Source organism: Cheilinus undulatus, linkage group 22, assembly GCF_018320785.1.
Source record: "Cheilinus undulatus linkage group 22, ASM1832078v1, whole genome shotgun sequence".
In the NCBI taxonomy this organism is placed as follows: domain Eukaryota; kingdom Metazoa; phylum Chordata; class Actinopteri; order Labriformes; family Labridae; genus Cheilinus; species Cheilinus undulatus.
Window position 1 is genome coordinate 36,246,261 of NC_054886.1, and position 23,806 is coordinate 36,270,066.

The following is a 23,806-nucleotide window of genomic DNA, read 5'->3' on the forward strand; positions in this document are numbered from 1 at the left end:
TCAGAATTTTGACTTTGATCTCAGAATTCTGACTTTGATCTCAGAATTCTGACTTTAATCTCAGAATTCTGACTTTGATCTCAGAATTCTGACTTTGATCTCAGAATTCTGACTTTAAGAATTTTGACTTTGATCTCAGAATTCTGAATTTAATCTAAGAATTCCGAATTTAATCTCAGAATTTTGACTTTATGAATTCAGAATTTAATCTAAGAATATGACTTTACCTAAGAATTCTGACTTTAATCTCAGAATTTTGACTTTAATCTCAGGATTTTGACTTTAACCTCAGAATTTTGACTTTAATCTCAGAATTTTCACTTTAATCTAAGAATTCTGACTTTAATCTCAGAATTTTGACTTTAATCTCATTAATCTCAGGTTCTGAATTTTTACCCCAGAATTGTAGGGGAAAACAACTTTGTCCCAACTATCTCTAATTCTCTTGTGTATAAATTAGAGTAAAAACCTCATTTTATCGTGGAGACTGTCTGAATCCACTCACGGACCCCTGGGTTCCACCAGAGTTCTCCTGGAAATGTTTATAAGAGCCGATCTGGTTTGTGAGGATGAGTGTGGTGGCGGCGGCAGTGGGGGGCGGGCAGGAATGTTCCTGACTCTGACTGGTTTAGTGATGGGCGACCTCTTTCTCTCTAATCAGGTGATTGATGAGCCGCTCTCTCTCCCTCTGCTCGTCCCGGGTTTATGTGCGTTGTTGATGACGTCAGAGGCTGAATGGGGGGCGGAGTTTCGTCTGACTTGGACAAAGACGGTGGGGGGTCATTAAACACAAACACACACCTATCCTGGGACCATGTGAACCCTGGGAGACCCGCCCCCTTCCACAGGAAATAGTTGCCAAGGAGGATGGAGTCGCCGCGGTGACAGTTTACGAGGAGGCAGGAGGAGCGAGGTCAGAGGTCACGGGTGTCTGAGAGAGAGAGAGAGAGAGAGAGAGAGAATGCTGAGCTGTGATTGGCTGAAACATGATGAGAATGGGGTCACAGATATAGGTGAGACTAACCTGCCCATGTGTAGATCAGATCACCTGGATCTACCTGCTGGTAACCATGGCACCCATGGACCATTTAGGCACCTACGGAAGATTCTCAACCAATCAGAACTGGCTCAAGGACTCCTGGACGACCCAGCTATCAGCCATCAGAACCAATGAGGATGTTAAAGAGATTCCAGGATCTTTGAAGAGATGAAGCCTTTCAGGGATACCTGTGACTGCTGCAAAGATCTGATACCCCCTAACCAGCTCTAAGTCCTGGAACACAATCAAGACCTCCAGAATTATCCAGAAGGACAGCGTATCTTCTAAAACAAATCCAAGGACCTCTGCAAAGGATTCCAGGGATCCTGGACTCTCAAAAAGCACTCACTTAGGCTTCACAGTGGCTTCCCAAAATATCTGTGGCTCTTTCAAGGACCTCCGCAAAGGATTCCAGGCATCTTTACAACCATCACTGTAATCTTTCCAAGGACTTAAAAACATCATACAAAACCCCACTTTGCATCTAGGAAATTTTTTTAAGGACCCTTATTTATTGATGTTTGTTGTGTATTTCAGACCCAGAGCCTTTCCAGGAGCATTAGACCCTTTTTAAGGACTCCTTGTATCTGAAACCCATCCAGGTCCCCTGGTAGAACTCCACTGATTAATATACCGACTCACTGAAGTCTGGAATAATTTCTTTGCACAATTTCTGTCTGGAAGTTACACTTTAGAAATGATCCTGGAATCTTTAAGGAGTGCAGAAGAATCTCCAGTGACTTTAGGAGCCTTTTCAAGGACTTATGGACCCTCAGACATAGCCCAAACATTCTCAAGGCCTTATCATCTCCAGGTTCCCTTTGAAAGCACTGGAGGCTTTACGGTAATATTTCAAGGACCATTCAAACTCTGCCTGATATTTGTAATCCCTTCCAAAAGCACATGACCTTTTAAGGACTCCTTGAGTCACAACTTTGACGTGTGATGATCCTCAAGGACCCTTAAAAGCCTGGGATTATTTCTTCTTACTTTATTTTAGCCTCCTCAGAGGCATACGCTACATTTTCAAGGATCCTGGGATCATTAAAGAACTGCAGGAATCTTCTCAGGACTTAAAAACCTTTACCAGAGCTCCAAAAGACTTTTTAGATCATCTTCAGCAGGGTTCATCAAGTCCATCTGCACCAGGGCCAGATTTAGTCTCAACAGAAACTCTGGGGGCCGGATTTTCAAATACACAAAAATCAATGAACATTTTGGTCTGACTGAAACATCACTGCAGTAGTATTTGTGTTTGCCTTTAAACTACAGGACATTTTTAGTCATCACCAGTGAGATCTATCTCTGTTATCTATAACCCAGCAGGCCTGACAACAGGATTGGCCGGACCCCTGAAAATCACAGAGAATGGGCCCTCCCTGATCTTCTTTTAGCACCATTATTAACCTGTTTTGACACTTTTAACCCCTTTTTGATACTTTTTGCCTCTGTAACCCAATTTTTTGCATGATTTTAACCCCTTTAAAACCACTTTTTCTGCATGTTTTATCCCCTTTATGCCACTATTATCAATTTTTGCCCCTTTTCTTTAATTTTTGCCACTTTTTAACCCCTTTAATTACATTTTTTAACAATTTTTGCCACTTTAAAACCATTTTTCAAACTTTTAACCCCTTTTTTGCCTCATTAACCCAATTTTTTAAAAAGATTTTAAACCACTTTTTCTGCACGTTTTATCCCTTTATGCCACTCTATCAATTTTTTCCACTTTTCAACAATTTTTTTCCACTTTTTAACCCTTTTTCTTTACTTTCTTGCACTATTTTTTATCATTTGTAACCAATTTTTGATACCTTTGACCCTTTTCCTCCTTTACCATTTTTGAGCTTTTTTTTCTGCCAATTTTTTACAACACTTCTGCCAACCTTAACCATTTTTTAAATTTCATTTAATTTTGACAGTAAATTTCTGTAAAACAGATCAACTGGTTTGTCACTCTAAAACTATTTTAATGTTAATTGGGTTGGATTTAACAGCTGCAGACATTTAAAGCAAAAAGATAATCTTAAAATCTTCTTTTCCTCCTTTACTGAATTTAATGATCTTTCGGGGGCCGGACAGGAAGCTTTGGGGGTCCTGATGTGGCCCCCGGGCCGCCAGTTGATGATCAGTGATCTACAGGCTCATGAAGCGCTGAAAGCATCAGAGGAACTTTTCAAGGACTGTTCAAGCTCCCTGTTCAAGGTTTTAATCTTTTTTTACATCTTTATATACCATGAATCTTTCCAGGAGCACTGGGCCCTTTTTGGAGGCTCCTTGGATCATATCACTGATTTGTAAAGACCATCAAGGAGCCCTTAAATCTTTTCAAGGACCTATAAACCTTTATGCAGAGCTCCCAGAATGTCCTCATGGACTTTGCTGATCATCTTTGGAAGGCCTGAAAGCATCGTGGTAATATTTCAGGACTGTTTACGCTCCCTGCTCAATCTTTATTAACTATTTAAACTTTGATTCTTTCCAGGAGCACCGGGCCCTTTTTGGAGGCTCCTTGAATCGTATCATTTATCTGTAACAACCCTCAAGGACCCGTTTGAACCTGTTAAAGTCACCTGGCAGAACTCAAACGATCATTTATCATCCTCATCGGAGCCTGAGATGATTTCCTGAAATCTTCATCCTCACATGCAGACGGGCGTTAGACGTTCCATGATCCTAGAGGACTCACAGATGCTCGCAGGTCTTCTCAGGACCTTTTCACCCCTCGACGGTTCCAGGCCCCCTCACAACAATCCCTGAACTTTTCAAGGCGTCCCGTCCTTCAGATTAAAAACAGATTAGCTTTGTTTTGATTATTTTGGCCAACGCTGGCGTCTGATTGGCTGATATTTTTGTCTTCGTGTCCACTCCGTCCCACAGTCGTCTCATCCATTGACCGTGTCTGTTGGTGGGAGCCGTCGTCGGGGGTAACAGCAGGAAGAATGTGTGACATCACAGCACCGGGTCATATATAACCCAGAGTCCTGGGGTCCTCAGGCAGACCAGCGACCCGTCCTGGATCTGAGACAGGACAGACCCAGACCTCATCCAGAGACTGACAGACTTTAGGACGTCTCCTGTCAGGACCAGAATCGGTTATTTTTGATTACCGGACGACCAGCAGCGCCCCCTGGAGTTTGTTGGGATTTTGATTTAATTTTGGGTTTTTATTGAAGTTTCTGTCTTCACCCTTTGAGACGGTGAGTTCATCTCTAACACTTCAACTCATCTTCATTTAGACGGGTTCTAAAACCTCTCCCGGTCCATTTAAGACCCCTGTTTGATATTTGTTATTTATGAAAGACCTACCAGGAGAGCACCACACCTTTAAAGGAGCCCTTAAATCATATCACTGATTTTTAATGGCCCTAAAAGACCCGTGAAACCCATCAAGGTCACCTGGTCAAGGACCAAAACTTTTATCATAAGGCCTGGAAAGATCTCCTTACTCCAGGGACCCTGGACTCTGAAAAAGCAAAGATTTAGCCTTCTCGAGGATCTCCCTAAATTTCTGTGATATCCCCAATGACCCCTGGAACTCTGAGAATCTCTCAACTCCAGCAGGAGCCCGGGGACAATTTCTAAATGTTCCTTGAATGGTATTTAAAACTCCAGGATGTCTTCAAGGGAAACTTTAAATCTATATAAACCCTCCTAGAGTCCTCGGTTACCTGGAACTCTTTAAAACCTTATCCAGGCCCCCCAAAACATTCTCAAGGACTCCTGATTATCTCCAGGGTCCTCTGGAAGGACTGGAGCTCCAGGGAGAATCCTGAAAAGGCCCATTCAAGCTCCCTGTTTGTCATTTATTCAAGACCTTGAAATTTTCCAAGACTCCTTCTAAGAAGTCCTTGAATCATATCACTGAGAACCTTCTCAGGGACCATTTTGATGAATCCTAACCCTGCAGACCTCTGAACCTCCTCCTGGATCTTCTCATGACCCTTTAGTAGCTCAAGGATTCCAGGTACCTTCACAGCTATTACTGGAATCTTTTAAAGGACTTCTAAATCCTGATCTAAGCCCCCAGGACAATTTCAAGGATGTAAAACTTAATCAACCAGGCTTCAATGATAAAAAACAGACTCTAAAGAGATTTAAATAAAAAAGAATAAATACAAAAGTATATACAAAATCCAGTTTTTAATAATGATTTCATCTATTAAGGGAAAAAGCCATTCAAACAGATCTGGCACTAGATTTACATGTGCTACAAAATCATTTCTAAGGCTTCTGGACTAAAGGGAATCATGGTGAGAGCCATTATCCACAAATGAAGAAAACTTGGACAAATGAAGAGCTCAAAAAGCGGCATGGCATGGAAACATCTAAGGAAATTCAAGAACAGATGAGAAGCAAAGTCACTGACATCTATCACTGACATGACACTGAGAGCCATTACCCACAAATGGAGAAAAACTGGGAACAGTGGTGAACCTTCCCAGGAGTAGCTGGCCTACCAACATGACTCAAAGAGAACATGGACGACTCATCCAGGAGGTCCCAGAAGAACCAGAACCACATCTAAAGATCAACAAAGGAAAGGATGGAATGTTTTATAAGCTGTGATGACATCATTCTAAAAGGCAGGATGGAATGTTTTATATGCTGTGATGACATCATACTGAAAGGAAAGGATGGAATGAGTTATAAGCTGTGATGAAATTGTTCTAAAAGGAAAGGATGAAATGTTTTGTAAGCTGTGATGACATCATACTGAAAGGCAAGGATGGAATGTTTTATAAGCTGTGATGAAGTCATTCTATAATGAAATGATGAAATGTTTTATAAGCTGTGATGAATCATACTGAAAGGCAAGGATGAAATGTTTTATAAGCTGTGATGAAGTCATTCTAAAAAGAAAGGATGAAATGTTTTATAAGCTGTGATGAAGTCATTCTAAAAAGAAAGGATGAAATGTTTTATAAGCTGTGATGACATCATTCTAAAAGGAAAGGATGGAATGTTTTATGAGCTATGATGACATCATTCCAAAAGGAAAGGATGGAATGTTTTATGAGCTGTGATGACATCATTCCAAAAGGAAAGGATGGAATGTTTTATGAGCTGTGATGACATCATTCTAAAAAGAAAGGATGAAATGTTTCATAAGTTGTGATGACATCATTCTAAAAGGAAATGATGGATTTTTAAAAAAAGTTTTGAAGACAACAGCTTGAAAGGCAAGGATGGAATGTTTTTCTAAGATTTAATACCATAAAAGAAGGAATGTCTACAAGCTTTGATGACATCCTCTTCAAAGACAAAGATGGATTTTTTTATAAACTTTGATGACATCATCTTCAAAGAAAAAAATGGAATGTTTACAACATTTAAAACCATTTTTATAGGCAAGAATAGAATGTTTTGTAAGCTTTGATGACATCATCTTCAAAGTCAGACATGGAATGTTTTTCTAAGATTTGATACCATAAAAGATTGAATGTTTACAAGTTTTGATGATACCATCTTCAAAGGGAAAGATGGGATGTTTTATAAGCTGTGATCCATTCCATCCTCTGCCTATGAAAGGAAGAGTATGGAACTTTGGTGAGGCGGGGGATGTTGGGGCATTTTCCCTCCTTTTTCCTATCAGCCATGGTTGAAGAAAGTTGGGTGGAACTGGAGCGGAGAGAGAGAAACCCTCGCTCCTAAAAGTTGCCAACAAAGGGCAGTGAACATGAGAAAGAACGTTCTAGAAGGTGTGTGTCCCGCTCCCCTTTGTAAAACTAACCCAGCATTTCATCAGAAGAACATCAGACCAACAGTCAGACATGGTGGTGGTAGTGTGATGGTCTGGACCAGGACCTGGACCACTAGAACCATGAATTCTGCTCTCTACCAGAAAATCCTGAAGGAGAATGTCTGACCATCAGTTCACAACCTCATTTCAAGCACACTCGGGTTATGGAGTAGGACCATGATCCCAAACACACCAGCAAGTCCACCTCTGAATGGACTGAAGACTAAAAGAAGGTTCTGGAGTGGTCTAGTCAGAGTCTGGACTTAGATCTGACTGAGATGCTGTGGCGTGACCTTAGACAGGCCGTTCATGCTGGAAAGGTTTGGATGGATTTAGCCTTAATAAATGAAATCATCATTTAAACTCTGACGTTAGTGTTGACTCAGGTTATCTCTGTCTGATATGAACACTAGTCTGATGATCTGAAACATTTTAATGTGACAAATATAAAAAATAAGAATTCAGGAAGGAGGAAAATACGTGCCGATCACATGACAGGATATTTGGATGCTGAGGTTTTCTGTTTAATCTGGTTTAATCTAAATTTTTGTCTTCTGTTTTACCTCAAAACAAAGATGGCGTCTTCTTCTTCTTCTTCCTCCCCCGCTGCTGTCCTCACTCTCCTCTTTCTCCTCTTCCTCACCATCGCTGAGACGAGGCCTTCACCTCAGAGAGACGACACACAGGTCTGAGAACATCTTCATCATCATCACCTTCATAGTATCATTTATAACCCATATTCCAAAAAAGTTGGGACGCTGTGTAAAATGTAAATAAAACCAGAAGTCAGTGATTGCCTCATAAACCCATTGTTTTTGTTTACATCTTACACGGTGTCCCAACTTTTTAGGAAATGGAGTTGTAGATATAATCAGTGAGCTCTTTTAAAAACAGAAAACCAGTGTAACTGTTCCTTTAAACAGCCATAACATCACTAGACTTTGTAAAAACAACCATTTTGTCTCCTCAGGTTCTTCACTCTCTGTTTGGTTCTCACCTGTCCTCCCTCATCATGGCCACTCCCACCTCTGATGACATCACAGAGGGCTCAGCCGGACCACCCGCCCCCTCCGTTTCCTCTCCCTTCAGAGGATTGGCCGTGAGTCGGGATGCTGTGAGGGGATTGGCTGGCAGGCAGGAGGCGGTCCCTCAGTTCTTCCTAGACTTCCTGCAGCGGCAGTCGAAGATGAGGAGGCGGAGCAGGAAGTCGATGATGGGAGGAAGAGGATGCTTCGGGATGAAGATGGACCGCATCGGCTCCATCAGCGGGCTGGGCTGTTAGAGACGGAATGTGTTACCATGACTGTTGGAATGGTAGATTTACCGCTGTAGGTCCTCCATGAGGCTAGACGGACTTTCTCTGAGAGAGACCTGAACACCTGTGATGTCACAGCGCCCATAGAGATATACAGGTAGATGCTGCCGGGCTGCTACTGGACGCAGGAGACACATGTCTACGATGGCGCCATACCCAAACAGGCTCAGCTCAGAAAGGTGTCTGAATGTCTAAAATCAATCTACGATAGCAGGTCTATCCACGATTACAGTCCTTATGCTACTAATGGACTGTGTGACTACAGGGCGGCCATCTTGGAGAGAGGTTGCTCATAGTAACTCAAGAGCGCATATTAACACGTTAACAACATAACTTATTGATTTTGGGCTCAAGTAATTCTCCAAACTCTCCATTCAGACTGGCTTTGTGCTCTAAGCCAGTGGTTCTCAATGTGGGGGTTGTGAGACACTGAGAGGGGGGTCTCCAGATGCCTTAAAAAAAACTAAGAATATTTTCAAAATGACACTGTTGCCACTTTACACCAATTTGACAGATTTTTAACCATTTTTCATCACTATTAAACATCAATGTTGCCAATTTTAGCACATTTTAGCCACTTAAAACCCATTTGTGTAAATTTTATACCCTTTCCACCACTTTTTTCTGCCTGTTTTTGTCACTTCCGAACCAATCCTTGCCACTTTCTGCCAATTGTTGCCTCATTATTACCACTGTTAACCACGTTTTATATTTCTTTTTGCCCATTTTAACCACAGTTAACCTATTTTTGCCAGTTTATATCAATTTTTCCTCCCAGTCCACCTACTTTCCCCTCAATTTTTTGCACTTTAAAGCCATTTCAGCCACTTTTTCAATCCAATTTTTGTACCCATTCTTGCCAATTTAATCCATTTTTGGCCACTTTTATCTATTTTTTAATTTTTACCACTTTTTACCCATTTATGTACTTTAAAAACCAATTTCTGCACATTTTCCACCATTTTTTGCCATTATTCACTAACTTAAGCCACATCTTTTACCCATTTTAAATATGTTTTTAACAAAGTTATTTCATTTTAAGCTTAACTTCCCAATAGACCAGGATTTTGCTGGCCCCCAGTTTTGCTGGATCCCAAAAACCTTCCCCTTATAGACGTCCTTGTCTCCACATGACTATTCTTGAATGTGCATGGCTCTGTTCAGCCCCCTTTAGGTACAGTGGGGGTCCCTGGTCTCTGGAACCTACATTTTTGGGGTCCCGGGCTGCAAAGGTTGATGAACCAACCAATAGGAAACAGGCAGAGGAAGGACCAATCCCGTTAGCCCTGCCCGTTGTTGCTGTGCTGTTCTCCAGGAGGTTTGTTAGAACGTTAGAGGAAATATCTGAGCCCTAAATCAATACGTCATGGTTTCTCTAAGTGTTAAAATGCCCTCCTCAGTTTTGCATCAATAATGACTCCATATATTTACCATTCCATAACGCTTCATTTGGAAACATAATGATAGAAATACAGCTACAGATCCATATCTGGAGCCTGACAGCAGCATCTACATACATATATCTCTGAGGTGACTCCAGTCTGACCAAACGTGACCTGTGGCTGTAGGACTCTCCGTCCGTCAGTCCTGGACTCCATGTTTGAAGAGTACTAATAAAGGACGATGTTAAAGGAGGTTTCCTCCTGCTGTAGTGATGTAGAGATAAAAACAGGGAGGAAAAGGAGCTCCTCCTCCTCCCACCCTGACCTCTGATGGATTCCTGGCTCCACAGCCAGCAGAGCACCTTATGTATGTGTGAGACGACCATGGGCTAACCATGATGATGAGTGTTAGTGGACCAACTGCTATGTGACAGCAGGAGAATAAAAGAGAAACTACACCTGGCTCTTATTGTCTCATTTACTCATCTATTAATGTTACTGGAATACTGGAGTGTTCACTGGAGTGTAGGGCATTCACTTTAAATTTATTTATTTATTTAACCTTTACTTAACCAGGATTTATTCCAACTGAGATACAAAAATCTCTTTTACAAGGGAGTCCTGGCCAAGACAGCTAATAAATGTTTGGGGAATTTGACTGAAATTTAAGGAAAACAAAGGGATTGGTTGGGACATTTCAAAGTTTCTTTTTATGGACATTAAGGGAAATGTTATGGGTGTATTTTGGAAATTTACATTGGACATCTTGAAAAAAAAGCTTTCACTGTTTTTGGCATTTTCATTGAAAATAGGAAATGATCTGCTTATTTTGGTGAGTAACATACATTTTGGCAAATTGTAAAATATTATCACAAAGATTTTGAGAATATGTTTTTATATTCTGTGAAGATTCGCTGAAATTTTTTGAAAGACAGCGGATAGAATGTTTTATAAACTTTGATGCATCATCGTCAAAGACAGAAAATAGAATGTTTTATAACCTTTGATGGCATCATCTTCAAAGACAGAGAATAGAATGTTTTATAAACTTTGATGGCATCATCTTCAAAGACAGAGAATAGAATGTTTTATAAACTTTGATGGCATCATCTTCAAAGACAGAGAATAGAATGTCTTATAACCTTTGATGGCATCATCCTCAAAGGCAGAGAATAGAATGTTTTATAACCTTTGATGGCATCATCCTCAAAGGCAGAGAATAGAATGTTTTATAAACTTTGATGGCATCATCTTCAAAGACAGAGAACAGAATGTCTAATAACCTTTGATGGCATCATCCTCAAAGGCAGAGAATAGAATGTTTTATAAACTTTGATGGCATCATCCTCAAAGGCAGAGAATAGAATGTTTTATAAACTTTGATGGCATCATCTTCAAAGAAAGAAAATAGAATGTTTTATAAACTTTGATGGCATCATCTTCAAAGACAGAGAATAGAATGTTTTATAAACTTTGATGGCATCATATTCAAAGACAGAGAATAGAATGTTTTATAACCTTTGATGGCATCATCTTCAAAGACAGAGAATAGAATGTTTTATAAACTTTGATGGCATCATCTTCAAAGACAGAGAACAGAATGTTTTATAACCTTTGATGGCATCATCTTCAAAGACAGAGAATAGAATGTTTTATAAACTTTGATGGCATCATCTTCAAAGACAGAGAATAGAATGTTTTATAAACTTTGATGGCATCATCTTCAAAGAAAGAAAATAGAATGTTTTATAACCTTTGATGGCATCATCTTCAAAGAAAGAGAACAGAATTTTTTATAAACTTTGATGGCATCATCTTCAAAGACAGAGAATAGAATGTTTTATAACCTTTGATGGCATCATCTTCAAAGACAGAGAATAGAATGTTTTATAACCTTTGATGGCATCATCTTCAAAGAAAGAGAACAGAATTTTTTATAACCTTTGATGGCATCATCTTCAAAGAAAGAGAACAGAATTTTTTATATCTTGATGGCATCATCTTCAAAGACAGAGAATAGAATGTTTTATAACCTTTGATGGCATCATCTTCAAAGAAAGAGAACAGAATTTTTTATAACCTTTGATGGCATCATCTTCAAAGAAAGAGAACAGAATTTTTTATAACCTTTGATGGCATCATCTTCAAAGACAGAGAATAGAATGTTTTATAACCTTTGATGGCATCATCTTCAAAGAAAGAGAACAGAATGTTTTTATAACCTTTGATGGCATCATCTTCAAAGACAGAGAATAGAATGTTTTATAACCTTTGATGGCATCATCTTCAAAGAAAGAGAACAGAATGTTTTTATAACCTTTGATGGCATCATCTTCAAAGACAGAGAATAGAATGTTTTATAACCTTTGATGGCATCATCTTCAAAGACAGAGAATAGAATGTTTTATAACCTTTGATGGCATCATCTTCAAAGACAAAGAATAGAATGTTTTATATCTTTTGATGGCATCATCTTCAAAGACAAAGAATAGAATGTTTTATATCTTTTGATGGCATCATCCTCAAAGTCAAAGAACAGAATGTTTTATTAACTTTGATGGCATCATCTTCAAAAGCAGACATTTTGAGTGAATTTGAGTGAAATTAAAAAAAAAGAGCAGTCGGATTAAAAAAAGAGCAGTTATTAAAAAAAGAAGAGCAGTATTAAAAAAAGCAGACTCTTACTCCTATATTTCCTATCCTCTTGCTCCCACCTTTGCTATCCTCTTACTCCCACCTTTCCTATCCTATTACTCCCACCTTTGCTATCTTCTTACTCCTACCTTTCCTACCCTCTTACTGCCACCTTTCCTATCCTCTTGCTCCTACCTTTCCTATCCTTTACTCCTACTTTTCCTATCCTCTTGCTCCCACCTTTCCTACCCTATTATTCCTACCTTTCCTATCCTCTTACTCCTACCTTTCCTATCCACTTACTCCCTCCTTTCCTATCCTCTTGCTCCCACCTTTCCTAACCTCTTGCTCCCACCTTTCCTATCCCCTTGCTCCCACCTGTCCTATCCTCTTGCTCCCACCTTTCCTTTCCCCTTGCTCCCACCTTTCCTATCCTCTTGCTCCCACCTTTCCTATCCCCTTGCTCCCACCTTTCCTATCCCCTTGCTCCCACCTTTCCTATCCTCTTGCTCCCACCTTTCCTATCCTCTTACTCCCTCCTTTCCTATCCTCTTGCTCCCACTTTTGCTATCCTCTTGCTCCCACCTTTCCTAACCTCTTGCTCCCATCTTTCCTATCCTCTTACTCCCTCCTTTCCTATCCTCTTGCTCCCACTTTTCCTATCCTCTTGCTCCCACCTTTCCTATCCTCTTGCTCCCACCTTTCCTATCCTCTTGCTCCCATCTTTCCTATCCTCTTGCTCCCACCTTTCCTATCCTCTTGCTCCCACCTTTCCTATCCTCTTGCTCCCTCCTTTCCTATCCTCTTACTCCCTCCTTTCCTATCCTCTTACTCCCACCTTTCCTATCCTCTTGCTCCCACCTTTGCTATCCTTTACTCCCACCTTTCCTATCCTCTTGCTCCCACTTTTGCTATCCTCTTGCTCCCATCTTTCCTATCCTCTTACTCCCTCCTTTCCTATCCTCTTGCTCCCACCTTTCCTATCCTCTTGCTCCCACCTTTCCTAACCTCTTGCTCCCACCTTTCCTATCCTCTTGCTCCCATCTTTCCTATCCTCTTGCTCCCACCTTTCCTATCCTCTTGCTCCCACCTTTCCTATCCACTTACTCCCACCTTTCCTTGACCCTGTGAGTTTTTTCGTCGGGGTTAAGGAACACTGAAAAGGAAAGGACTTAGGAGGTAATTTTTTGGACTTTTCGACCGGACCCTTGGTCTTACCTGGGGCCTCCCCATCACTGAAACGGTTCTAAAATGTCTAAATAAACAGGTTTATCAACAAAAACACAGCATAAACGCATTTAACAGATGAATTAGCATTAAAATGTTACCTGTTAGCAGCTTAGCTGCAGTAGTTTCTCCACATTATTTGTAAAATCGTCGAAGTTTTGATATTTTTAACAACCACACTGCTGTTTCCCGCCACTTGAGAGCAGCAGTGAGCTACTTTGTCCCTCGTCACGTGACGGGTACAGTCCCTTCAGCGCTAGCTTGTATGCTAGCAGCTAGCCGTCGGTTAGCATCTCCACGGACGTTGACTGCCCAACAACACGGAAACAAACCCCGGCAGAGCTTCTCTTCCAGCGGGACGTTTTCAGCGGCACTGACGGCCTCCCTTCTACCGCTTCTACACCCGGCTGTTCCCGCTTCTCCGTCCTCCTGGTCTCGTCAAAGCCCAAACATGTCGGCGGTGCAGCGGATGAAGGTGGCGAACGAGAGGCACAGCAAGACCATCACACAGCGGGGACACGTCCAGAAAACATCGGTACTGACACCCAGGCTAACGGCTAACAGCTAACTACCAGTGTCTGGGGGCACCAGCTCACGGTTTTAGAGATTAACGGAGTTTAATGGTTGGTTATCAGGCTGTTATTTAGGTTTAAGTAGAAAATGTGACGTCCTGACAGCAGAAACACAGCTAGGTGTTAGCCTGTAGAGCTAACAGTTCTGTTAGCGTTAGCAGTGGGGCTGGGCGATCCTAGCTCTGTTATTGTTAGCTTCATGGTTTTCATGATGTATTAGTCTTTATGTTGCTCTAAGAAATGATGAACTCTGTTATGATTATAGTAAAAATAAAATAACATTTAAATCTGTTTAACAGCACAGTCACTAAAGCTGAAGTCATAGTAGTCATCAGCAATTGAAGAAAAACACAAACACCGTCTGAAATGTACTAAAACTGTCAGCGTCCCTTATATTTAGGTAGTCAGTAAGACTAGACTCTGGCTAGTGGCTTTCCAAAGTTACTAGACACTCAGCATTTCCATTAGCCACACATCTGTTGTTAGAAAGTAGATTTTACTATCAAATCAGGTGTTGGTGGGATGAGACAAAACACATGCTCTGTCTCTCAGCAGTCTGATAACTATGAGGATGTGAACTGATATAATTTTATTGATATATGTGCTATTATTGATTAAGTAACAGCTTTATTGGTCAGGTCTGCTTACACAGCAAGGAACCAGACTTCAGTTAGCTTTGCTTTATAGAAATTAAATGTTAAATAAAACTATTAATTAGAGCTGGGTAATTAATCCCAAATTAGATGAAATCGCGATATGGCCTGCTGTAACAGTGCAATATTTCTTTAACCTGAAATGTGTCAAAATACCAGATACAATTTTGTGCAGTAGCTGTTTTATGCTCTACACCAGTGTTACTCAACCAAAGAGCCAAACTGTTGAAAATACCTCTGCAAGAGCCCCAATCTGAGAAGTGAAAAAAGGCAAAAACAGCATGAAGTTACAATAAAAATAAGTTTTAGGTGGCAAAAATAGTCAAAAAGCAGCAGTGGTTTGTGTGTGAAAAGGGGCAAAAAATGGGGGAAAACATGGAAAATAGTCAGAAAGTGGCAAAAACAAAATTAGTGAAAAGTGTCTAAAATGGGCAAAAAGCTGCAACGAGGAGCAAAAATGGGCAAAAAATAGGAAACAAGTGGTATGTAATTTCAAAAGGTAGCTTAAATGGATGAAAAGTGTCATAATAATGTGAAAAAGGGCCAAGATTGGGGAAAGAAGGAAACAAGTGATATTTAATCGCAAAAAGTAGCTTATTTAGATCAAAAATGGGAAAAAAAGTGGCAAAAAGAAGAAGCAGAAATTTTGGAAAAAATGAAACAAGTGATATTTAATTGCAAAAGGTAGCTTATTTAGACGAAAAATGGGGAAAAGTGGCAAAAAGAAGAAGCAGAAATTTTGGAAAAAATGGAACGAGTGGTATTTGATTGCAAAAGTTAGCTTATTTAGACGAAAAATGGCAACAAAAGGGAAAAAGTGGCAAAAAGAAGAGATTTCAGACCCTGTCTGCTCCAACATTGTCAAAATTAGCTGTTCTTTAAAAAAAAATCATGATTACAAATCTAATGTACAATATTATATAGGAGCCAACCTTAAAGATTACAATATAAGGAGAATCTGTAGATTTCTAATAAAAAAGGTCAAAATTTGTTTAGGAAAAAAATCCAAATCTTTGAGATTACAAAGTCTTATATTTACAACATTTCTGTCTTTCAAAAGTCAAGAATTTACAAAAAACAAAAAGAATTTAAAAAGTCAGGTTAGACTAATTTTTTTAAGGTTTTAAAGTTTTTCAAATCGTACTTTTATAACAGTTTAAAGTCAGAAATTTACAAGAAACCAAACTTTATAATTAAAAGTTGGTATCCAGGGTTCAGGGACATTTACCACTTTTAAAGTCATAAAAATGCATTTTTTTTAATGAATTAACTTTTTAAACCTGATTTTTTCTAAACCTGAAATTAGTCTTACTTTTTCCAAGAGTGGTCCTAATGCACTGTCATAGTAGTGGATGGTTTGGACATAGATCTGTAGTCAAGAACAAGTCTAAAGGTCTGTTATGTTGGGGTTTGTCAATGAAAACAGTTTAAAATGATGTCTCCTTTTTCTGAGGGGGGCGGAGCTTTCTTTGATGCCAGTAGGGGGGTCCTGAGGTGGAAAGGCTGGGAACCACTGATTTAGGATAGTTGATTGGTTCAGTGTACGACTGAGGTGGGCCATTTTACTGCAGAGAGCCTTCTTTAAGTTACAGTGAACAGATAAATGACTTGCAGTGTGTGAGTATAAGTTGTTAGTATGTAAAGTAGATTGATTAGTTTAGTGTATCCGTTCAGTTCTTTATGGCTTTCTTCATGTGATTTTCTTTTTTAAAAAAGTTAACTGTTAACAAATCAAATCGATTAAGCCTCGTCCTGCCTGAGCACTGAAGCAGATGTCTCCATCTTCACTGGGAGTCAGTGAAAAGCTCTTAAATAAAAATGTTAAATATCAGTGTTAGAAGGAGAACGTGCTAAAGTACACTAAAATCCTCTGTTTTTGTTGGAAGTGTCTCAGTTTAAACACACTGCTGTCTGGATCTTCAGTCTCTTTCAGAACTAGAATAAAGTATTTCTGCTCATTTACTTTAAAAGATAAAACCTTAAATTAGAAATAAAACTAGTCTCTGGATCCTAGATCTCTGGACATATAGGTTAAATTTAAATGTAGAAAATCAACAGCTGCTGTGTGTAAAGATGCAGGCCTTGTATGAAATCAGAAGCCTTCATTCAGACCACTTTAGTCTATTTTTGGGACTATTAGCCTAGTTTACTTCCTCCACTTCCCTGTTCTTGCTCACTTTGCTGACTGCCTCTTAGAAGAGCTGGCGTTTCAAGGCATGGACACCAGAATCAGGATTAAATCTAAACGCTGTAGGTCAGGGGTCATCAAGAACATCTGCACAAGGGCCAGGTTTAGTCCCGACAGGAACTCTGGGGGCCGGACCTTCACATGAATAGAAATTAAATCAATGTTTTGGTCTGATTGAAATATTGTTGTAGTTGTATTTATATATATATATTTTTTTTAAAGCAGGACATTTTTAGCCATTACCAGTGAGATCTAGCCCTGTTATCTATAATACAGCAGGACACCAGGAGACAGACCTGGGCCCCTGAAATCCCAGAGAATGGGCCCTCCACAGCTGTGCTTTAGCACCAGTATTAACTCATTTTTGATACTTTTTGCCACTTTAACCCACTTTTGCAAGATTTTAACCCCTTTCAAACCACTTCTCCTGCATGATTCATCCCCTTTGTGCCACTCTTTTATCCATTTTTGCCCACTTTTATAACCCTTTTATAACGATTTGCAAAAATAATCTACTTGCAATTTTTTCCTGCAATATCCCGATTTGAAATGCAATTATTTAGGTTTCTCTGTTGTTCAGCAAACGGCAGCAAGAAATCATTCTATATTATAACACATACAATATTAGAGAAGTTCAACTAGAGCTAAAGTTAGAGTAAAAATATCTCACCACCATTTAGTTCACAGAGCAAATTTGATATCAGTTGCTTTATTGAAGGGGACGAACATTTCTCATATTCTTCTCATTACGATGAAGAAAAATAAATGCATGAGCAAGAAAAGTGAGATTTTAGTAAAAAATAAAATCAGAAAGATACTTGAAGGTTTGAATAATGTATAAAGCAGTGATATCCAACACTGTGACTCTTTTACGTCTTAATTTTAAATATCATTCCCCCAGAAAACCTTTAAAAAAGGAATTTTTTTCACTTTTCACCAATTTAAGCTACGCTTTGCCATTTCATACCACTTTTTGACACTTTTTTTTGCAACTTTTTACCCATTTTTCGCCCTTTTTTCTCTGCATTTTCACCCCTTAAAGTTACTTATTGTCATTAAATACCATTTTTTCCCCTAGTTTTTGCCCATTTTAGCCAATCTTGACTGCTTTTTGCCCATTTTAGTCACTTTTTACTCATTTTTTTTCCACAGTTTTACCACTTTTGTACCATTTTATGCCAACTGTAACTCTTTTTTGTCCCTTCTCACCCATTTTTGCTACTTTCTGACCCTTTTTCCAACTTTCCTCACCATTTTTGCCCCCCTCCACCCATTTTTGCCACCTTTAACTTGTTGTTATTGCTACTTCAAGCTGTTTTTGCCACTTTTCACCACTTGGATTGCTCTCGCTCAGCTATTTTTCAACTATTTGGCTCTTTGTTTGAGTAACACTGATATAAAGCATAAAAAAAGAAAAAGAAGATTCAAACTGGTATTTTGACACTATATTGCTCTGTCTGCGATTTGAATATTGCAGCATGTCATATTGTGATTTAACCTTTTTTGCGATTAATTGCCCAGCTCTATTTGTAACTAATGTTTGATACCTTCTGCCCCCTTTTTTTGCTCTGTTGCCATTTTTTGCCACATTTTAACATCTTTTCACAACTTTTTCTTCTGGTTTCGGTCCCTTTGTGCTGCTCCACGACCCATTGTGTCACTAATCACCCATTTTTGCTGCTCTCTAACCTCTTTCCACCACTTTATCTGGTCATATTTGCAGCACTTCTGCCAACCTTAACTCTTTTTTTAAATGTAGATCAGAGATGACTTTTAAAGTCGATTCAACACTAAACCAATGCTTTGACAATCTCTGTGAGCAACACTGCCTAAAAAAGAAGTTTTATAACGCGAGCTTTCAGCTGATTTCCTCGTTTATATTTGATGAACAGATGTTTCTTTATCGATCTATTTTAAAGATAAAAAAGGCCGGCTTCCTTCAGTAATTATTGGAGTTCCCCGTAAAATCACTGTGAAAATATGGTGAGAGGTTTAAGCAGAAAAGTCCTGCACTTGTTCAGAAAATAAGGAAATGTTTAGCCTCTGAAATAGGAAATATTTCAAACAGCTGTGACTGCGTTATTTGTCTCACTCCAGATAATTTCACTGTTTGTTCAGGATCAGGCTGTAAATAAGCAGAACATTCATTTATAGGCAACTGCTGGTCAATTTTTACCTGCTCAAACAGCAACAGAATACGCTCAGCTTCCGTCGCTGTGGTTTCCTGTACACAGACAAGCAGGAAATGAGGCGATGGGACTGATAAGTGGCTTTAAAATCACACTGCTGAGTAGTCAGTAGGCACAGAGGTACAACTGTGTAGTGTTCACAGTGATGCAGAAGTTTAAACCAGGCTTAAACATCCACCATTTCCACTTGGTGCTACTCCGGCTGGTCTAGTTTTTTATTTCCTTGTACTCGTTCAAGAGCTTTCTACATTTGTCTAGCTTAGAGGTCCTGACAGAAATGCAAATAATTCCCATTTGGAGGCTCAAAGCTCATCAGTGGGTGGAGGCGTGCTGTCACTGATCACATACAAGAGACTGGTTTATTTAAAAAAGTCATTATAGATTCAACAAGGCTCAAGAATGGTGTAAACAATGATTTTTTATATGACTGTTACAGTGAAAGCCTACAACACAGCGTTAACTCAGTTTGGTGAATGAATTTGTTATCAGCACTAGTTTAACAGGCGGCTGTGAGCTGTAACAGCAGTGTGTGAGCTCATGAACCATCCTCTGACATGAATGTGTGAATGCTGGTCAGAATCATCTCTCCATTATTGTTCACTCCAGCAGACTAACAGTTCACACAAACAGCTGATATAACAGGATATAAACTCTGATATAAACAGGGTAAAATCGGATATTTAGACTAGACACATTAATATTCAAACATCTTCTTTTTTAATGATTTATAGAAATCACTAAAACAGAAGATTATTACATGTCTGCTGATGTTCACGACTAATCTAGACTAATCTCATCATGACTAAATATTAGTCTACATCAGCTGTAAATATCAGTCTACATCAGCTGTAAATATCAGTCTACATCAGCTGTAAATATCAGTCTACATCAGCTGTAAATATCAGTCTACATCAGCTGTAAATATCAGTCTACATCAGCTGTAAATATCAGTCTACATCAGCTGTAAATATCAGTCTACATCAGCTGTAAATATCAGTCTACATCAGCTGTAAATATCAGTCTGTATCAGCTGTAAATATCAGTCTGTATCAGCTGTAAATATCAGTCTATATCAGCTGTAAATATCAGTCTATATCAGCTGTAAATATCAGTCTATATCAGCTGTAAATATCAGTCTACATCAGCTGTAAATATCAGTCTGTATCAGCTGTAAATATCAGTCTGTATCAGCTGTAAATATCAGTCTGTATCAGTTGTAAATATAAGTCTGTATCAGCTGTAAATATCAGTCTGTATCAGCTGTAAATATCAGTCTGTATCAGCTGTAAATATCAGTCTGTATCAGCTGTAAATATCAGTCTGTATCAGCTGTAAATATCAGTCTGTATCAGCTGTAAATATCAGTCTGTATCAGCTGTAAATATCAGTCTGTATCAGCTGTAAATATCAGTCTATATCAGCTATAAATATCAGTCTATATCAGCTGTAAATATCAGTCTATATCAGTTGTAAATATCAGTCTATATCATCTGTAAATATCAGTCTGTATCAGCTGTAAATATCAGTCTATATCAGTTGTAAATATCTGTATCAGCTGTGAATATCAGTCTGTATCAGCTGTAAATATCAGTCTGTATCGGCTGTAAATATCAGTCTATATCAGCTGTAAATATCAGTCTATATCAGTTGTAAATATCTGTATCAGCTGTGAATATCAGTCTGTATCGGCTGTAAATATCAGTCTGTATCGGCTGTAAATATCAGTCTATATCAGCTGTAAATATCAGTCTATATCAGCTGTAAATATCAGTCTATATCGGCTGTAAATATCAGTCTATATCGGCTGTAAATATCAGTCTATATCGGCTGTAAATATCAGTCTATATCGGCTGTAAATATCAGTCTATATCGGCTGTAAATATCAGTCTATATCGGCTGTAAATATCAGTCTATATCGGCTGTGAATATCAGTCTTTATCGGCTGTAAATATCAGTCTATATCGGCTGTAAATATCAGTCTATATCGGCTGTAAATATCAGTCTATATCGGCTGTAAATATCAGTCTACATCGGCTGTAAATATCAGTCTACATCAGCTGTAAATATCAGTCTACATCAGCTGTAAATATCAGTCTACATCAGCTGTAAATATCAGTCTACATCAGCTGTAAATATCAGTCTACATCAGCTGTAAATATCAGTCTATATCAGCTGTAAATATCAGTCTACATCAGCTGTAAATATCAGTCTATATCAGCTGTAAATATCAGTCTATATCAGCTGTAAATATCAGTCTATATCAGCTGTAAATATCAGTCTATATCAGTTGTAAATATCAGTCTGTATCAGCTGTAAATATCAGTCTGTATCAGCTGTAAATATCAGTCTATATCAGTTGTAAATATCAGTCTGTATCAGCTGTAAATATCAGTCTGTATCAGCTGTAAATATCAGTCTGTATCAGCTGTAAATATCAGTCTGTATCAGCTGTAAATATCAGTCTATATCAGTTGTAAATATCAGTCTGTATCAGCTGTAAATATCAGTCTGTATCAGCTGTAAATATCAGTCTATATCAGTTGTAAATATCAGTCTATATCAGTTGTAAATATCAGTCTATATCAGCTGTAAATATCAGTCTATATCAGCTGTAAATATCAGTCTGTATCAGCTGTAAATATCAGTCTGTATCAGCTGTAAATATCAGTCTATATCATCTGTAAATATCAGTCTGTATCAGCTGTAAATATCAGTCTGTATCAGCTGTAAATATCAGTCTATATCAGCTGTAAATATCAGTCTATATCAGTTGTAAATATCAGTCTATATCAGTTGTAAATATCAGTCTATATCAGTTGTAAATATCAGTCTATATCAGCTGTAAATATCAGTCTATATCAGCTGTAAATATCAGTCTGTATCAGCTGTAAATATCAGTCTGTATCAGCTGTAAATATCAGTCTATATCATCTGTAAATATCAGTCTGTATCAGCTGTAAATATCAGTCTATATCAGTTGTAAATATCAGTCTATATCAGCTGTAAATATCAGTCTGTATCAGCTGTGAATATCAGTCTATATCAGTTGTAAATATCAGTCTGTATCAGCTGTAAATATCAGTCTGTATCAGCTGTAAATATCAGTCTATATCAGCTGTAAATATCAGTCTATATCAGCTGTAAATATCAGTCTATATCAGTTGTAAATATCAGTCTATATCAGTTGTAAATATCAGTCTATATCAGTTGTAAATATCAGTCTATATCAGCTGTAAATATCAGTCTATATCAGCTGTAAATATCAGTCTGTATCAGCTGTAAATATCAGTCTGTATCAGCTGTAAATATCTGTATCAGCTGTGAATATCAGTCTATATCAGTTGTAAATATCTGTATCAGCTGTGAATATCAGTCTATATCAGTTGTAAATATCTGTATCAGCTGTAAATATCAGTCTATATCAGTTGTAAATATCTGTATCAGCTGTGAATATCAGTCTATATCAGTTGTAAATATCTGTATCAGCTGTAAATATCAGTCTATATCAGTTGTAAATATCTGTATCAGCTGTAAATATCAGTCTATATCAGTTGTAAATATCTGTATCAGCTGTAAATATCAGTCTATATCAGTTGTAAATATCTGTATCAGCTGTGAATATCAGTCTGTATCAGCTGTAAATATCAGTCTGTATCGGCTGTAAATATCAGTCTGTATCGGCTGTAAATATCAGTCTATATCAGCTGTAAATATCAGTCTATATCAGCTGTAAATATCAGTCTATATCAGCTGTAAATATCAGTCTATATCGGCTGTAAATATCAGTCTATATCAGCTGTAAATATCAGTCTATATCAGCTGTAAATATCAGTCTATATCGGCTGTAAATATCAGTCTATATCGGCTGTAAATATCAGTCTATATCAGCTGTAAATATCAGTCTGTTGAAGCTAAATCCACTAATGAAAGCCATCCTCTGATAAGGGTCACTATTCATGATTAAACTAACAGACGTCTTTTTTTGTGTTTCAGCGGCCTGTAAACGAGGAGAAGTCTCCGGTGGGTCCGTGGCTGCTCGCTCTCTTCGTCTTCGTGGTTTGTGGATCAGGTGAGTCTCTCATCGATGACGTTTGTAGGACTAAAGTGAAAATCTAAATCCACTGATCTTTGATCCTCTGTGTTTGCATCGCAGCCATCTTCCAGATCATCCAGAGCATCAGACAGGGAATGTGATGACCTCCAGCCTGAGCCGAGCCTATCACACGGAGGGGGGCGGGGCATGTGGCCATTATGACTCCGCCCTCCACACCTTTACACACACCCACACACTCACTCACACACACTGACTCGTTCCTGTGGAGTTAAATCTGAGCTGTTTTCTTTTTTTTTTACTTCCTTCCTTGTTGATGAAGCTGATTGGTTATTGATTATTGATGGTTTGTCTGATGAAGTCTTAACTCTGCCTCCTGTCGGTCTGTCTGCTGCTTTGATTGGAGCTCATGTTTGTTTATTTTCTGACCTGAGATCAGCTGAGAGGACTCTTGGATTTAAAGGAGCAGACCGCTGTTTTTACCCATCATTCCCTTTATCACCGTCACGTTCTTCATCTGTCTGATGATGACTCTGCACGATGGAAAACCCAGAGCAGAACACTCCTGTAAACAGGGCTGTCATTGGTTGATCCTAGTCCAATCAAATCAATCCATCCTTATCTGATAGTTTCACGACAGAAATGGAAGTCCTGAACACTGTCATTGGCTCATTTCTTTATTTCAGTCATAAATCACCAGAGAACTCCTGAACAGCGTGTCCTAACAGCAAACATCAGCCAATAAATCTGCTCAGTTCACCCGTTTCCTGTCATTATGTCCTGATGGCGTGTCAGCCTTTCACGCTGTTTTAC

The 23,806-nt window shown here is 38.8% G+C and overlaps 2 protein-coding genes across 2 annotated transcripts; both read left to right on the forward strand.

Annotated features, from left to right (window-relative positions):
- The first annotated feature begins 1,070 nt into the window (after window positions 1-1,070).
- Window positions 1,071-8,064, forward strand: si:ch73-265d7.2 (C-type natriuretic peptide 2). Its single transcript, XM_041779088.1, has 3 exons — window positions 1,071-1,178; window positions 7,436-7,468; window positions 7,753-8,064. The coding sequence occupies exons 1-3, from the start codon at window positions 1,071-1,073 to the stop codon at window positions 8,062-8,064; spliced, it is 453 nt and encodes a 150-aa protein (XP_041635022.1).
- Window positions 8,065-13,593: 5,529 nt separating this feature from the next.
- Window positions 13,594-23,752, forward strand: zgc:85858 (uncharacterized protein LOC405879 homolog). Its single transcript, XM_041779311.1, has 3 exons — window positions 13,594-13,875; window positions 22,936-23,011; window positions 23,096-23,752. Exons 1-3 carry the CDS (start codon window positions 13,606-13,608, stop codon window positions 23,134-23,136), a joined length of 387 nt encoding a protein of 128 aa, XP_041635245.1. The 5' UTR covers window positions 13,594-13,605; the 3' UTR covers window positions 23,137-23,752.
- Window positions 23,753-23,806: the final 54 nt, after the last annotated feature.

Coding starts and splice junctions, on each gene's coding strand:
- si:ch73-265d7.2 (XM_041779088.1), top strand. CDS start 1,071: ATGGCACCCATGGACCATTTAGGCACCTACGGAAGATTCTCAACCAAT. Junction 1,179..7,435: donor CCATCAGAACCAATGAGGAT/GTTAAAGAGATT, acceptor ACCATCGCTGAG/ACGAGGCCTTCACCTCAGAG. Junction 7,469..7,752: donor CTCAGAGAGACGACACACAG/GTCTGAGAACAT, acceptor TTGTCTCCTCAG/GTTCTTCACTCTCTGTTTGG.
- zgc:85858 (XM_041779311.1), top strand. CDS start 13,606: ATGCTAGCAGCTAGCCGTCGGTTAGCATCTCCACGGACGTTGACTGCC. Junction 13,876..22,935: donor GACACGTCCAGAAAACATCG/GTACTGACACCC, acceptor TTTGTGTTTCAG/CGGCCTGTAAACGAGGAGAA. Junction 23,012..23,095: donor CTTCGTGGTTTGTGGATCAG/GTGAGTCTCTCA, acceptor TTTGCATCGCAG/CCATCTTCCAGATCATCCAG.